General features: G+C 46.5%; 1 protein-coding gene and 1 long non-coding RNA gene across 2 annotated transcripts in view; one reads left to right on the top strand and one right to left on the bottom strand.

The window, feature by feature from the left end:
- The window catches only part of Ago2 (argonaute RISC catalytic component 2), a 120,647-nt gene extending 117,829 nt beyond the window's left edge, over positions 1 to 2,818 (bottom strand). The window contains exon 1 of the mRNA XM_063231018.1: positions 2,619 to 2,818. Within this exon, the coding sequence (XP_063087088.1) occupies positions 2,619 to 2,640 (22 nt within the window). The 5' untranslated portion in view covers positions 2,641 to 2,818. The remainder of the gene's footprint in view (positions 1 to 2,618) is intronic.
- Positions 2,819 to 2,899: 81 nt separating this feature from the next.
- Positions 2,900 to 12,152, top strand: LOC111757808 (uncharacterized). Its single transcript, XR_002792083.2, has 2 exons — positions 2,900 to 3,285; positions 6,314 to 12,152. It is a non-coding gene; the product is annotated as an uncharacterized LOC111757808 (long non-coding RNA).
- The last annotated feature ends 5,162 nt before the right edge of the window (positions 12,153 to 17,314 follow it).

Below are 17,314 nucleotides of genomic sequence, written 5' to 3'. Positions count from 1 at the left end.
GATGTAGCTTAATGTGAAGGGCCTGAGTTCTATCCCATTAGTGTATGCAGTAGTATACACAGTCCACCTATTGCTTCCTCAAACTCTTATTTCAGTACTCCCTCAAATTAATTTACTTAGCAAACTGCTCAGTAACACACTGAACAACTGGAAGTAGTAAAACAATTTTAACTTTTCTACAATCATATAGAATGTCTTTTCATTATTCTAAATTAGAAAATACAAATGGGGTGGGGGGAAAGACATCTATAATCCCAGCACTTGGAAGGCTGAAGCTGGAGGATCTCTATGAGTTCCAGGCCAGCTTGGGCTAAACAATAATTTCAAGGACAGTCTGAACTACATAGCAAGACCATGTCTCAAAAAATTATATATATATATATATATATATATATATATATAATTAGAAATATAGTATAAAGGAGTCTTATCGGACTAGGTATATATCTCAGTGGTACAAGCACCTGCCTGGCAAATATAAGGTCCTGAGTTTGATTCTCAGTAAAAAAAAATAGTCTTGTTTAAGACATTCTATTCCAAAGATTCCTTTTAAACACAATTAAAAGCTTTAGTGTGTAGAAAAAATTGAACCACACCACAGCCTTATAATTCAGCACACACACCTGAAATTTGGGTCTATTCCCATCCTGCCATTAGCTGAGTATTACCCTACAGACATTTACTATTTCCCAACCAAAGCCATCTGATGAAAGGGGCTGTCTCTCGCCAGGCCACCTACAGTGGCCCATACCACAGCAGCCAACTTCAAAGCTGTTAGTGACCAGAAGTGCACCTGGAGATTCAGATGACAAATGTAGCTTTTAATATGCAGCAGACCACGCCAGGTGTGCTGGCACACGCCTATAATGTCAGCACTTGGAAGGCTGAGGTAGGAGTAAGTTTGAGGCCGCCTTAGCTGTATAGTAAATTTAAGGTCAGCCTTAAAGGCATGGCAAGTTCCTATCTTTGAAAACGAAAGACAAAAAGGCAGCAGATCAGCTGCCCCCACGCTGGACACACAGCAGTACACACAATCGACCCATTGCTTCCTCAAGATCTTGTTTCAGTGTCAAGGAGGTGGGCACAGCTGACCTCATCTAGACCCAACAGGTATTTCTTACTGTGGGTCAAGGTCAAAAGGCACTGAAAGTCACTTCTCCAAGGAAAGTACAGTGAATGAGAAGTGGAATCAGACATGTTGCTCTCATGGCTGCTGGCTCCATGACCTTAATGCAGTTTTTATCCATTCTGACCCTCCAATGCCTCTCTTCGGCAAGCTCACTGGATCAACCAGAAAACAAAGTGGAAGGATGACTTTCTCCAAGGTTCTTCATTTTTTCCAAGCTTCCAACTCTTAAACTCATAACCTGAAAAGGCCTACAGTTTCATGGCTGACACTGTCAGGCTTTTACAGCTGGGCTACAAGATTCCCACACTAGCTAAGGGGCTGATAGCTTCTGCACTTGGGGAAGGAAGTGGCTGCCTGGGCTCCCCTGTAAGTCAACATCTGCCCTGGGGACTGTGGAATCCCCCAGGTGCAGTATTAAATTTTTCTTCAACCAAACTACTCAAAACCTAGAAGGCTTTGCAAGTGGGTCGAAGAGTCTTGAAGAAGCTTTCTAAGTGACACTGGCGAGGGGAGGGAGCTGGCGACAAAATTCACCAGGCATAGAGCTAACTGCGCACAAACACAGCCGCGGGGCCAAGCGTGCAGGGATCTAGGTGGATCAAGGAGGTTCGTAAACCCCACGTTTCAGAGCAGGTCTGGAGATAAAAGAGTTCATAAAGCTCCCCACACCGGGCCAGGTAGACAGGCCAGGGGGCAGCGCGGGGACTGGAGTCTGGCGGACAAAGGCGATCAGGAAGGCAGTGCTCTGTCCCAGTGGCGGGGCAGCCCGGAAATTTAGGAGCCACGTGCCTGGAGGAAGAAAGCGAAAAAGCAGCAGAACACTTGACCGTTTTCTTGGCCCAACAAGTAACGGCCCCTCCGTCTCCACTGAAAATGGGGTGGGGGTTGGGATGGTGACTGCTTGAAGTTTTTTGGAACTTTACCAGGAAGAGGAGCTGACGAGTACGAAGGGGGCAGGAGAGGCCGAGGCATCTCCTTACCTCTCCGAGTAACCAGTAAAAGGCAATTAGCACTTCAATAGCAGGACAACGTGTGCAGAATGAAAATGAGCCGCGCGGGGTCTGGGGACCCAGGGTAGCGCTCCCCATTCCTCGCAGTCCGCGGTCCTAACCGCCATCGGGAGTCGCCCAAATTCAGCATCCGCTGACTCCCTCCGGGCAAGGGCGACCAGGCGCCGGCAGGAGGGACCGGGCCCCGCGCGCCCCAGGCCCCGGGCTCCCGCCGGCCCGCGCGGCGGCCAGGGCGCCGGCCTCGGCCTACAGCGCCGCCCGCCCGCCCGCCCGCCGGGGCGCAGGCCCGAGGCGCCGGGAGGCCCAGGCCGCGCGGGGCGCCGGCCGCTGACGGGGCCTGGAGGCCGGGCTGCGCGTCCACCCGCGCGGGCTCCGGGCCCCGGGCTTCGGACCCGACCCGGACCCGGACCCGGACCCGGACCCGCCCCGCCCGGCCGCCAACCGCCGCGGACCGGGGGCGCGCGCCTCGCAGGACTCACCGGGGCCGGCTCCCGAGTACATGGTGGCGCCGCCGAGGGGCTCCGGGGCCGAGGGCGGCCGCCGCGCCACGGGCCCCGACGCCGCGAGCCGCGAGGGAGCCGCCGGCCGCTCGATCCGCCCCGGCGCGGCCGCCTCGCCGAACAGGTTTACCCGACGCGGCCGGGGCGGCGGGCGGAGGCGGAGGCGGTGGCGGCGGGGGAGGCGGCGGCAGGGGAGGGGGAGGGGCGGCGGGGCGGGGCCGGCGCGCGGCTGAGGCCCGGGGCGGCGCGCGGGCGGCGGGGCCGGGGGCGCGGGCTCGGAGCCCGGGCGGAGTCCTGGCGAGTTGGCGGGGGAGGCGCGGGCGGGGCGCGCCGCAGCCCCGCGGGAAGGCGACGTCCTCCTCTCGCCGCGCCGGCGGGGCCGGCTGGCCCTGCTCCCGGGGACGGCGGAAGGGGGAGGGGCGGCTGCTGGCCGGGCGCGGAGCCGTCTGCCGAGGGCCGCGCTCCGCTCCGCGTCCCAGCCTCGGCCTGGCGCCTTCTTTAAGTTATTAACGAGCCGCGAATGCCGAGAAGCTCCCTCCCGACCCGGAGCTTGAACTTGGACGCGGCGCGGCCCTCGCACACGACCACACCGCCACCTCCCGGCGCGGCCGGAGAACCCACGTAATCCGTGAAAGCACAAAGTACAGTAAGTTTTCGCACAATTTAACAGTGGTCCATGGTCAGATCAGCCAAGGCTCCCTGTACCTGCGGTCAGAGGCGCCCTGAACCCCTATGCTCCGAGGGCCCCGCCATCCCTCCCCACCCCAGCGTGTAGCTCTGCTCCTCACAGACACCCACTTGTTGCTGAAATGTCCTTCCTTCTTTGTAGATGCCTCTGGTCCTTCAGATCTCCAGAGTCTGTTTTGGGAGCCTTATTCTGGGGGAAGTGGTTACCTCTTCTCTTAAGTAACGAGTTATTTTGAAGACGAAGAAGTACACCCCAAAGCTCACCATCTTTTAACATATACCCAAAACGATTTGGTCCCTCATCCTATAAAGTACTTATCTCTATTTTGGATGCAAGGTCCATGTTGGGGACATAACCCAAAAGATAAACATGGGCCCTGCTTTCATTGAGCTCTGCCTTCACTACATTTATTCCTGTTTAGCAGTCCCCAAGAACAGCCCAGGCTAGGTAGGAAAACCAGCAGTCCCTTCAGAGGTTCAAAAGAAGTGATTGTGTCTTTACCAAATGGCTGATATAAATGGGTCATAAATGGGCCAGCTACTGGGGAGGCTAAGGTGGGACGATGGGAGTTTCGAGGCCAGCCTGGGCAATTTATCAAGACCCTGCATTAAAATAATTTTAAAGGGGCTGGGGATTTAGCTCAGTGGCATAAGCACCTGCCTTGCAAGCAGGTGGTCGTGAGTTCGATCCCCAGTACCGATAAAAAAAGAAAAAGACAAAAAAAAAAAAAAAATAATTAAAAAAAATAATTTTAAAAGGTTGGGTGGGCTGGGGATTTAGCTCAGCAGAATAAGCGCCTGCCTTACAAGCACGCAGTCGTGAGTTAGATCCCCGGTACCAAAAAAAAAAAAAAAAAAAAATGTGGGAGTGGGCAGAATGCGCAGCCGGTCCTGTTAGTACCCCTCCGCCATCAGAAGGGAAGTTGAGCAGCTGTGTTGCAGAATGGAATCCTGCTGCAGAAGTGCTCACTCTGCAGCTGAGTGTGGCAGTGTGGATGGAGCTCAGCGGAGAGAAGCCACCAGCGATATGGATGATCCATTCATAAAAGTTCCAAAGCAGAAAAAAAAAAGTTCCAAAGCAGGCAAAATCAAATGATATTGTTTAGGGATGCAATATCAAGTAGCGAAAGTTGACAGAAAAGCAAGAAGGTGGTTACCATAAGCATCAGATTGCTGGCAGGCCCTTGGGGTACCATTGTGTTCCACCAATCTGACTGGTCCCTCTGTGGCCACCCCTTAAGCAGCACTTGGACATTTTATGTATTTTTCTTTGCTGTGTTGCATGATAATGTTTAAATGATCAAGAATATGGGGCTGGGGACTTAGCTCGGCAGCTAAAGCACTTGCCTGGTAAATGTGAGTTCGATCCCAGGTACCCCCCCCCCCAAAAAAAATCAAGAATATCACTCCCCTCTTTATGAACTATGCAACCTCGTATCATGTTCCCAACTCCCAGATGCCCACTATTCTGCCTCCGTCTTCTGCCCTAAACCCCTAAGAGGTCTAACTGCTCTGCGCTACTAGTGAGAAAGTGTGGTGAGGCTCTGTAAGGGGGAGCCAGGCTCCGGGAAACTTTTTTTACCAGGCCAGATTCTCTTTAAATACTTCATTGTGTGACTTCTCTACGGAGCATGGACACTGTGGCCCCCTGCTGGTAGATGGACATCACAGCCTGTCCTTTTCTGCAGGTCCCAGGTAGCACGTCCTGCCTCCCTAGGCTGGGACACACAGTGTTTGATGCCTGCCCTCCTCCCAGCTAAGCCTGTCCTCTCCCAGTACCAGCCCCCTCGGGCAGTTGCAGTTCACACCCCTCCAGGCCCACATCCCAAACCAAGGACATCCTGTCTCTTCTCCTCCCAATATATTAGTGCCTCCCCACAGCCAGGCAAACAGATTTGTCATCCACACATCCTCCTGAACCAGCCCTCCCCCGCCAGCTTCCCCCATCCCACTAGCAGTGATTCCACATGCCCCTCGTTTTTGAGTCCTCTTGAGACATATCTAGAACCCTTTCTAATCCTTGCAGCACTGATCCTTCATCCCTGTCCCACCTCAGCCAACACAAGATCACATATGGGTCTGTCTTCTCTTTTAAAGCCACTACTGCAAGCACAGATCCCCACCCTCATTTCCTCATTGGTTCTAATTACCTCCCAAATACCCTTCCTCCAGATGCTAACAAGCTGGGCATGGTGATACTTGTCTATAATCCCAGCATTGGGGAGCCTGAGGTAGGAGAATTTCCATCAGTTGGAGGCCAACCTGAAATATGCAGTGAGACTGTCTCAGAAAACAAAATCTCGGGGCTGGGGATTTAGCTCAGCAGCAATAAGCGCCTGCCTTGCAAGCAGGCAGTGATGAGTTCGATCCCTGGTACTGATAAAAAAAAAAAAAAAGAAAACAAAATCTCCACAAAAACACTATGTACTAATGGCACATCAAAATATGCCCCCCCTCCCCCGCAAGGAGTACAGTGGCACAGATTAGAATCCTATCATTCTGGAACACTGAAGCAGGAGGGTCACAAGTTCAAGCACTACCTGGGCAATTTAGTGACTTAGCTAGAGGCTGATTTAAAAAAAAAAGTGCTAAATATGTAACTCAGTGCAAAAGCCTTGGATTCAATCCCCAGTAGCACAAAAAGCAAAACAAAACATAAAAAAAATGCTACACATAATTGACCAACAGGGAAATGCAAATTAAAACCACAATAAGAGAATAATCCATACCTATCAAGTATCAGAATGACTAAAATAAAAAGTAGTGCCAGCACCTGATGCTGGGAGGACACTGTGGAAAACCAGAACCATGCATCACTTGGGATGTCTGTAGGGCCACCCAGGAAATGGTTTCCAGGACGCTAACCAGGCAGCCACCACGTGACAGGGCCGCTATGCCCCTCGACATTTGCCCACTCAGTGACAATTTTGTTTATGTACAAATCTATGTATGAATGTTTATAGCAATGTTTCTGTGATATCCCCAAGCCAGACACAACCGGATGTCCTTCAGCAGATGAAGGGTTAAATGAACGGTACACCCATGGCATGGAGTCACACTTGGCAACAGAAGAGGATGAATCACTGAGTACACAGCTACATCGGAGAAGCTCAAGAAAGTGGTGCAGGATGAAAACCATCCTTTCTAAAAGGTCACATACTGTGTGGTTCCTTTGAGGGGATCAGGGTCTTGCTATGCAGCCCAGCTGGCCTTGAACTTGTGGCGCTCCTCCTGCCTCATCGTCCCAGCCGCTGGGATTACAGACATGCACCACGATGCCCAGCTGTGGGCTTCCATGCTCAAAATAACAAAGTGACCAAGTGGAGATTGGGGATTAACAGGCTAAAAGGGAAGGAAGTAGGTGTGGCCACAGAAGAGTCTGGGAATCCTTATGTGGTGGATACTGTACCACAGCCTTGTGAATATCGTTGTCATTTTTGTGCTGTTGTGACACAGGATGTTACCTCTGGGGATACTAGCTAAAGGGTACCTGAAATCTCCGTTATTTCTTACATTTGCATGTGACTCTGCAATAAGTAAATTTAACTTTAAAAAGCGCTTAGCTGGGAAATGCAGCTCATATTCTGTTTTCTTTTTTGGTTTTTTTGGTTGGTTGGGGTTTTTTGTTGGTTTGTTTTGTTTTTTTGAGACAGGGTTTTGCTAGGCAGTTCAGTCTGTCCTTGAACTCACTTGTTGGCCCAAACTGGTTTTGAACTCACTGTGATCCTCCAGCCTCACTCAGCCTCCTAAGTGCTGGGATTACAGGAATGCACCACCACCACCACCATCCCACTTTATTTTGTTTTGTTTGCAAGTCAGTCTATTTCTTTTCATCTGCATTTTTAAAAATATGATTTATTTCTGCTTTTTGTTTGTTGGGGTATTTGTTTGTTTGCTTGTTTTTTGAGATAGAATCTTGCTATATAGTTCAGGCTGGCCATGAACTAACTTACGTAGTCCACACTGGCCTTGAACTCATGGTAATCCTCCTGCCTCAGCCTCCCAAATATTGGGACTACAGGCGTGTGCCACTATGTCCAATGACTGATAACCTCCTCTTCACTTCATTTTTTTTTTTTGGTGACAGAGCCTCACTATGTAGTACAGTCTCACCTTGAACTTTGTGATCTTCCTGTCTCAGCTTTCCAAGTGCTGTTTACAAGCACAAGCTCAGATTTCTTAAATAAGACAAATAAATGTACCTTGCAGTACACCACCAAGGATGGGGATGGAGGCTGGTGGTAGACCACTTGCCTGGCATACATGAGGGTATGGGTTCAATCCTCAGCAGCATGGGAGACCGGAGAGTATGGCAAAGCACTCATTTGAATTCACAGGGGAAAAAATGTATTTTTAGGAAATTATGTGCCAGACGTGGCATCACACACAACCTAAGATACACAGTAAGCAGAAGTGGGGGAACTGCAAATTTAAGGCTGACCTGGTAATTTAGTGAGACCCAATCTCAAAAACAAAACAGAAATGGCATTTGACCCAGCTGTACCACTCCTGGCATAGTCCTGAAAGAACACTAAGCAGTGTACTATAATGGTACATGCACATTCATGTTTATAGCAGTGCAATTCACAGTAGCTAAACTATAGCCTGGGTGCCCATCCACAGATAGAAATATTACTCTGCCATAAAGGAAGAATGGAACCATGTCATGTGCAGGGAAATGCATGGAACTGCAGATCATTGTGTTCAGCTAAGTCAAACAGGCTCAGAAAGTCAAAATCACATGTTTTCTCTCATATGAGAAGCCAAATATATAACTAATAGATAATATAAAAGACAGGTGATAGGAAAGTAGGAGGCAGAGTTTTGGAAACCAGGAAGGGGACAAAAGGAAAAGGGAAGAAAAGAGAGCAGGATAATGAGATAGGAAAAAAAGACCAGCGGGCACAGTGACTCACCTGTAATCCCAGCAGTCCAGGAGGCCGAGGCTGGAAAGTTGGAACCCACATTGGGCAATTCAGTGATTTCATGAGACCCTGTCTCAAATTACACAGTAAAAAAATGGGATGCAGTTGTGGCTCTGTGTGAAGGCCATAGGTTCAATCCTCAGTACCACCCAAAACAAAAACAAAACTAACCAAGCTATGTGAAATGCATTTATCAATTTATCACAGTGAGCCTCTCCATTCTATAGTACATTATAAATACACATAAATGAATGAAAAGAAGGAAGAAAGGAAGGAGAGAAACAGAGAGAGAGAAAGCAAGCTGAGGCTTTAGCTCAATAATATAGCACTTGCCTGGCATGCCCAAGGTCCACACCAAAAATGGTTTCCATCAAATTAGGAAATTTTTTTCTATTCCTTAAAAGATGCCATAAAACTGAGTATGGTCACATACACCTATAATCCCAGCACTTGGAGGGGCTAAGGCAAGATTACCAAGAGTTTGAGGCCAGCCTGGGTCACACATTGAACTCAAGGCCAGCCCTGAGCTACATAGTGAGACCCTGTCTCAGGTCACCTCACTATAAAAGGAATAATTAAATTCTGAAGCTATGGTGAGGGTGTTTTGATTATGTCGTGATGAAAAGGAATCTTTGTCTTTTAGAGAATCATTCTGAAATATTTTCCAACACCAAGAATGTATGATGGCTGGAATTTGCTTCAGGGCAAGAAGAGAAGGTTCCTGTGCAAGGCCAGCACTGGGCACGTGGGGCTCATTACACTGCTGTGTTCCTGTCTGTATTCAAAATTTTCAGTGTGACTAGTTATAAGAAAGCATCATAAAAGGGCGAGGTTGGGGTGTGGCACAGGCCTGTAACCCCAGCACTGTGGGAGGCTGAGTAGGAGGACCCCGAGTCTGAGCCCAGCCAGGGGAATTTAGTGGCTCATTGAGGCCTTGTCTTAAAATAAATAGAAGAAGGACTGGGATGCAGTTTAGAGCAAAGGTTCTGGGTTCAATTCCCAGGAGGGGAAAAAAGGATGGAAGGGAGGAAAGAAGGAAGGAGGAAAGGAAAGAAGAAAAAAAAAAGGAAGGAGTGAAGGAAAGAAGAAAGGAGGGAAGGAAAGAAAGGAGGAGGGAAGGAAAAGGAAAAGAAAAAAGAGGAGCTGGGATGTAGTTGGGCAGGAAGGCCTGGGACTCCATTCCCAGCCTCCCTCCCTACACACACACACACACACACAAACGAGGCATAGCGCACACCCGTAATTCCAGCTACATGGAAGGCGGAGGCTTGAGAATGGAGTGTTTGAGGCCAGCCTGATACTGAGGCCCAGTCTCAATAGAAAGCAATAAAAAGGGTTGGACATGTAGCTCAGTTTGATCCCTAGTGTCACCCTCACGCTCCAACTCACGCTCTCACACACAAGTGCAAATGAGAGAATGAGAGAAAATATTTATATCCTCCACATAGCCAACAATAAACAAGAACTCACCTGGAGTGAGTAAGATTTCATTTTTTTAAAGGAAGAAAAACAATAATCCAATAGAAAGTAGGCCAGGCATGGTGGTTTATGCCTTTAATCCCAGCACTTGGGAGGCTGAGGCAGGAGGATCATTAAGAGTTGAAGACTAGCCTGCCTGAATTACACAGCAAGACCTTGTCTCAAAGAACCAAAAAAAGAAGGCAAAATAGGTAAAATCCTAGAATAGACACATTTCAGGAAAAAAAACCTTAAATGGTCATATACACATGAAAAGAGTGACAGGCTCATTAGTACTCAGAGAAATTGGTATTTTTATCACCGTCACAGGAGCCACTAGCTGTGGAAGGTGTCTAGTGTGAGGAGTGGACCTCTGATGACCTGAGGCAGTGTCTCTCTCTTACACACACATACACATATGCACACACATTGTTGTAGCTTGGCATAACTGATGCCATCTTGAGCCCTGCATTTAACCGGTGCCCTGTGTTTGACCCAAGAGAATGGAAAATTACTCAGGGTATAAATCCCATGAGAAAAGCAGAATGAGCTGCATCCACAGGAGAAAAATTAACCTGCTCAACAAAAGGAGCAAGATACAGGTGTCAACCAAAATTAGTGTAAGAGTTTAACTAAACTCTTCCCAACAGGATATCTTCTGTGATTCTCTCTTTTAAAAACTCTGTAACTTTCCAATTTGGAGCCACTTGTTTGGACCCTGAACAGGGAAGGGGGGTGTCTATATATGAGTGGTCCTGAGCTCAGTTAACTAAATTCCAAATTTATCAATTTGGCTGCTTGGATTCCTATATTGTTCACAAACCCACGGCTCAGGCCCTTCCATCACTCTAACTCCATTGCTGCGTCCAGTATTACTGGTTCCCACACACCCTTTCTCATCATCTCCTGCCCAGCGTTGATGCTTGTACCCCCCCCCAGCCGCCGCCCACCCCTGTTCACTCTCCAAAGGATGTTTGATGGTGTTGCTCTCTCTATGCGACATGTTCTACCACCCTGCTGTTTGTGGTTCAAGACAGGCAGTGTGGCTGTGTGTCTTAAACCATCCCTACCCAGCTTGGGATGCTACTGCGGGCCCTGCCATCCCACTCCTGTGTCTCTTGTCCTTGCTGTACCCCAGCCTGTGGCTGAGGGTCTGAGGAGAGACCAATCAGGATGGCGGCTTAGAGATCCATTCGACCCAGGGTCACCCCTTACCAGCTCCACTGAGCCCTCATCCCCTTCAGAGCAGGGGGCAGCAGGAAGAGTGAGTGTGTTTCCACCACACCTGCCTAGCTTCTCCCTCCTGGGGGGCCTGGCCTCCTTTCCCTGAAGAGGTGTGAGCTAGGTTCCCCACCCCAAGGGACTGGAATGCCATCCTTGCTGAGAACTGGGATGACAGGACCTCACAGGCCAGTGGATACTCTGTAAGTTAGGGCCCAACCCTTGCCCAAGCCCTCTGTTCTGGGATCCTGTGTCCTCCCTGGGGCCCCAAAACCACAAGACGCCAGTCAGAATGGAGGGGCATCTGGTGTCCCTGTGGTCACATCACAGCACTGGAATCAGTAGGATGAGTGGCAGGGTTACTGTTTCAAACCTCTTTGAATGTATGTACCCCCAAATTCTTTCATTCCCAAGGTGATGAGGGCCCTTGGGAGGTGATCAAGTCATGAGGTCAGAGCCTCTATCTCTGCAGTTAGTGTCCTGAGGAAGGAGCCAACAAGAGCCACCAAGCAAGGACACAGTCAGCAGGTACCACTTGTGACCAGGAGCCCAGCCCCCCCTCCTGTGCCTTCCCTTCCTTTCCCCTTCTCTTCTTTTCTTTCTGGGGTCAGGGTCTTGCTCTGTGGCCCCGGGTGGTCTCAAATCCCTGAGCGATCTTCCTGCTTTGTCCTCCTGAGTGTTTGGGCCTGGCAACTCCACTTGCAGTTGTTTTCAGCCAGCCCCTCACTGTATGGCACTTTTGACCTCAACCCTAATGGGCTGAGGCATTTTCATGACAAAGGAAGAGTCCTGCTTGGTGCTTCTTGAAAAAGCAGGCTGAGAGTGGTTCTTAGAAGGGACAACTCCACAACCCATCCAAACTTGTATTGTCTGCTGAGAGACACGGTCAGTCACTATTAGCATAATAGCTTCCGCACCTGTTCTAGACATTGCACGAGTGTTTACTCATTCAGTCTTTAGTCTACAATTGGGAAACTGAGGCAGAAGGACCATACAGTGAATGCTGAACCCAGTTGCTAATCTCCATGTGTCACCGGCTACCTGCCACAAGGCAGAGTGAGTGGGCACAGCACAGCAGTGCATGCTGGGTTAGTCTCTGGGCTTCTGCTGACTCAGATCCACTGAATACACTTGGCATCAGTAGTCTTGGAACACTTGTTCATAAACTCTCTGTGATCTGAAATATTTCTACCCCCCTCACACATTAAGTTGACACCTAAAATATTACGAGTTAAATAGTTACAAAGAATATCACTTCTAGCATATTGTAAATATTGACACTTAAAAAATAAAACTGTCATATCACTTTAAACAGTGTAGCCAGATGGACTATAAATACTACATTGATTTGATGGCCCACGTAATTCTTTCAAACAGCCCAGGAGCCACCTCTTCTTTAACACGTGCAATATTTTATGCTTGCGAAACCCATATTCCTGTTTCAATTCTTCCACAAGTGTTTATCCTTGGGTAACATTTTACATCTGAAAGTCTCATTGATTACATAGTTCTCTACAATAAAATGTATTTATGAGGGCTGAGGACATAACTTGGAGGCAGAATACTTGCCTAGTGTGAGTAAGGCCCTGGGTTCAGTTCCCAGAACTGTAAAAACAAATAACAGTAGTGTGTTGGTCACTTGTCTCTTTGCTAAGACAAAATACCCAACACCCAAAATTAAGGAAGGACAGCTTTATTCAGCTCACAGTTTGAGGAGATTTCAATCCATACTCAGCTGGCTCCAAGGCGGAGTGGCACTTGTCAGAGGACTACACTTCATGGTGGTGGAAAACAGCAAAACAACAAGAGCAAAAGGGAGGAGCATGGAGAAAAGACTCCTCCTGTTCCTTTAGGACACCCATCCTAGGGTGGATGTAGCACTCACACCGGTAATCCCAGCATTGGACCATGAATCAATCAGACTCTAGACTTCTGGGAGAACATGGACGACAGATAGCAGCAGCTATGGAGGCTCGCTGAAAGACCCAGCTTAGAATTCAGGAATGGTGCGGAGTAAGGAATCATAAGCAAGTGGAGATATGCCCTGCTGACCCAAGAATGAACTGGGCTGAGAGAAACCAACTGGGAATGCAATCCTGGTGCTACAACAGGAACAGAAAAGCCTCAGTGTGGAAGCTGGAGCCCATGGCATTGGAAGCCGCGATTTGGGTTTCCCGCCGCCGCTGCTGCATCTGCATCGGCTCAGCAGGGAGAGAGACGAGCGAGAGCTCTGAGAACAGGAATTGGTGAATGGAATTGAAAGCAGGACGGGTGGGGAGCTGTGCATTGACTTGTGGTGAGTGAAAGAAACTGGCTCTCTTCCATGGTTTAGGAGACTCCAACAGAGGACATTCTGGGATCGGGCAGACTTGTGGGAACAGGGCGCTGCAGTGACTTCAGCCACATATCCCCCTCTCAAGCGGGATTGGTGAGAAGGGCCTAGCCTACGTGATGCTGCTGGCTGAGACCCAGTAGGCTAGCAAAACCCAGATCCCAGCGCCTAAAGGTGACCTGGAGGGGTGGGCCCTCCATAGGCTGCCTGGTCTGCAACTTCCTGGTGTGCTGCGGTGGGCGGGAACACCTAGCCCACGCAATTCAATCAGACTGTGGCTGACAGGGAAGGAAGCTGGGCCTCCTATATATGCTTGCATATATAAGGAACAAAGAACATGGGAAGAGGCAACAAGAAAGGGTCCTTGGCCCCCAATCCTGAGAAAGAGGCAGTAGCAGACACAGCACCAATAGATATAAAGCGCTATCTCCAGAGCCTCATAGACAAGTTCAGGAATGAAGTTATTAATGATCTGAAGCTAGACATAAGCAGAATAGTTAGAGAAATGCTAAGCACCACCCAAGAAAAAACAGATGGTGGAATGGAAGAACAGAAAAAAAGGGGAGAATTGTTTGATGGAGAAAATAGAGAAAGCATAGAATACGTGAAGCAGGTTCAAAGAGATTACCAGGAAACTAAAAACTCTATCGAAAACTGGCATAACAGCTTGAAAGAAACTAAGGACAGATTATCTGAACTGGAGGGAAGATTTGTAATATGGGAGCATGAAATGTAAAACTTCTTAAAAATAACAAAGAAACAAACAGCAATACTACAAAGACTAGAGGATGATAAGAGGATCCGTAACTTAAGAATTTAGAACATAAAAGAAGAAGTAGGGATACAAACAAATGAACTACAAAAGCTACTCACAGAAATAATCCAGGAGAATTTTCCTAATTTAGCAAAAGGTAAAGATACTCAGTTGTATGAAGCATACAGAACCCCAGCCACCTACAACCCAAACAGAGCTACACCCAGGCATATAATAATTAAAATTCCAGAAATCCAATACAAGAACAGAATATTAAAGGCCGTCAGAGACAAGAAACAGATCACTTACAAGGGAACACCCATCAGAATTACAGCAGATTTCTCGGCACAAACCATCAAATCACGAAGAGCGTGGGGGGAAATAATTCAAGCTATGAAAGATAATAACCTCCAGCCAAGATTGATATATCCTGCACAACTATTCCTGGAAATTGATGGAAAAACAAGGTGCTTCCAGGATAAAGAGGACCTAGGGGAATATGCAACCACCAATTCAACTCTACAGAGCATACTGCAGGATATTCTGAAAAAGAAAAATACGAAGAATCCAGAAATAGTGGCAGAGAGGCCACAATGAATGGAGCAGAAAACTAAATGAAGACAAACTGACAACTAATGACAGAAAAAAGAGCTCAACAGAAATGAGGCAGAGAAGATTGGATGATAGGAACAGCTATTTTGGAGAAAATGACGTCTTAATAGGTAATACTGATTTAGTATCATCTTGTTTTGAAGTCTCATCAAGCTTTTGTTCTTCTGTCTCCATTGATCTAAACAGGTTGTATCTTATTGGATTTTATTATGTATGATAGTATAAGCAAAAACTTTTATAGACAAGGAGATTATACAGAAACCATTGTTCATTTTCTGTTGATTCTAAATACCCTGTAATACTGTCATTCTCTTAAATGGTTTTACATTGTTTTGATATATTTGATGCTACAGTATACAAAGTTATACCCAAAGATTTCAAGGAACAAGACAATATGGTAACTACTTTTATGTCGGGATTATCTTGTGGTGAAACACTATTTTGCTTAAATGGTTATATTTTGATCTGTGCTGTTTTGCTGTCATGCTCTTTTATCTCAATCTCCACTTTATTATTTACTTTTTTATTTTTATCCTTTTAATTAAGGGAAAAATAAATAAAAAAATAGCAGGATATATTATAGTAACCCACTTTGACTTTCCATTATCTTGATTTAAAGCCCTATATTGCTCTCACCATCTTGTTTTGACTGATGTCCCTCTATTCTGTTTTGCTTGATAGTACCAGGTTCAAAAGTTTAGGCAACAGCTGTGAAGATAGTGGGATTCATTATGACGACCATTCTGGTTGACTATTATCTACTTTTGAAGACCTATAATGTCTCCAATGTTTTAGTTTTGCCGGTTTTGTTCTTTACTCTTTTGTTCAATTTTATTATAACTGATGATATAGGCAATTCTATTAGAGATAGCGGGAGGCATTATGGTAACCATTGTTGATCACCTTGTATTATGCTTTTACATTATCTATTATGTCCACCCTTTTGATTTGACTGACTCTGTTCTGTTATGTCACATTTGGTTCTACTCTCTTCCAAAAAAGTAGTAAGAACTGTGGGAGCAACACACCCCAAAATGTGTAATTGTCATTGTACAAAACAGAGGAAAAGAAAGTGCTCTAAATGATATAACTGCATGTATATTTAAGTATATAAGGTAGATAATGATATCACTGAGTTTTGTTGGATCATTGAACAGAACTGTTTGTAGTCTCACTGTTGGAATGTCCACTTTATAAGCCTTAATTTTGTATCTTGAACAATTATTTCTAAGATGACAATATGTAATCCATTAATTAGTGATTTCCTGTTTATTTTTTTCTGTAAATCTGTATAACTTGTACCCTTTCTCTGCTTGTTTTCTTTTTCTCCTTAAATAAAATTTAAAAAAAAATCAGACTCTAGAAGCCTGCCCCCATGACTGAATGAGGCTTTTGGGGGGATATTCAGACACAAATCATAACAAAAAGTATATAAGAATTGAAATCATAAATTTGCTTGATTTCCTCCAAGGCTCCAAATGTTAGAAAAAAAATTCCCGTTTGTTATCATATGATTAACAGCACACAATAGATACATTACACATTTTGGGTAATACCAATTAGCCATACAAAGTATAATTTTGTTGGAAGCATATTTCTTTCTCTCCTTTTTTATTTTGTAGTGCTGGGAGCCAACTCAAGCATGTGCTCTACCACTGAGCTGACCCATAGCCTGCAAGGACATCTTTTCAGAAAGAAAAGAGCCAGCCTTTCTTTTTCTATTAGCTCCCAGGCCCAGGGAAAAACCAGAGGATGCATGGTTGGGTAGGGACAGGGCTTTTTATCAATTCTGTCCCAATTTTCTACACTTGTAACAGTGGTGAGATGAAGTAACAGGGGGAAATGGGAAGAAATTCTGCCGCAGAATCTGCTGGATTCCAAGCCTGAGGGCCAACCCCATAGGTCATCTCCTACCAACAATGGTGGGTAAAGATCTGTAGCTAGCAGCCCAGCAGTCTGCCCTACAAAGGGTTAGAAGTCAAGAACTGGAAATCAAAACCATCTTTGTAGGCTGGGTATGGTGGCACATGCTTTTATAATCTGAGCATTACAGAGGCTGAGGCAGGAGGATCCTTGAGAGTTCAAGACCAGCCTTATCTACAAAGTAAGCTCAAGGCCAGGCTGAACTGCATAGTGAGACACTGTCTCAAAAAAAAAAAAAAAAAGTATGGCCATCTGCGAGAAAGCTATGGCAGATTGAATTACTGTCCAGAAGCAGTGGTGCCCTCTCCCTGAGAACAGTTTCTTTCTTTCTCATTCTGTGGTGCTAAGCTTACCATCTGTCAGGCTGAGAGCCATAGGGTGTCCTAGGACTCCAAGCATGGTGACTCAGGATGGACTGGCGCATTGAGAGAAACCATCCTCTTGAATGACTAATGATGTTGAACATTTTTTCATATATTTATTTGCTGTTTGTACTTCTTCATCTGAGCGTATATTCATCTCAGATGCTCATTTTTGGATTGAGCGTTTAAATTTGGGGAGTCTAGTTTTTTCAGCTCTTCATATATGTTTTAAATATTAGTCTTCTGCTTGAGAAACAATTGAGTAAAACTTTCTTCTGCTCTGCGGATCATCTCTTCATTCTGCTCCTGGTTTATTTTGTTGTGTGAAAGCTTTTTAATAAGATCCAAGTTGTTCTTTGTAATATTTCCCATGTGATTGGGGTTTTGTTCATAAAGTCTTT

The sequence above is a fragment of the Cavia porcellus genome, unplaced genomic scaffold, assembly GCF_034190915.1.
Source record: "Cavia porcellus strain 051 isolate PalLab524CR breed Dunkin Hartley unplaced genomic scaffold, mCavPor4.1 scaffold_19, whole genome shotgun sequence".
Classification (NCBI taxonomy): domain Eukaryota; kingdom Metazoa; phylum Chordata; class Mammalia; order Rodentia; family Caviidae; genus Cavia; species Cavia porcellus.
This window is presented reverse-complemented; position numbering and strand designations above follow the sequence as displayed.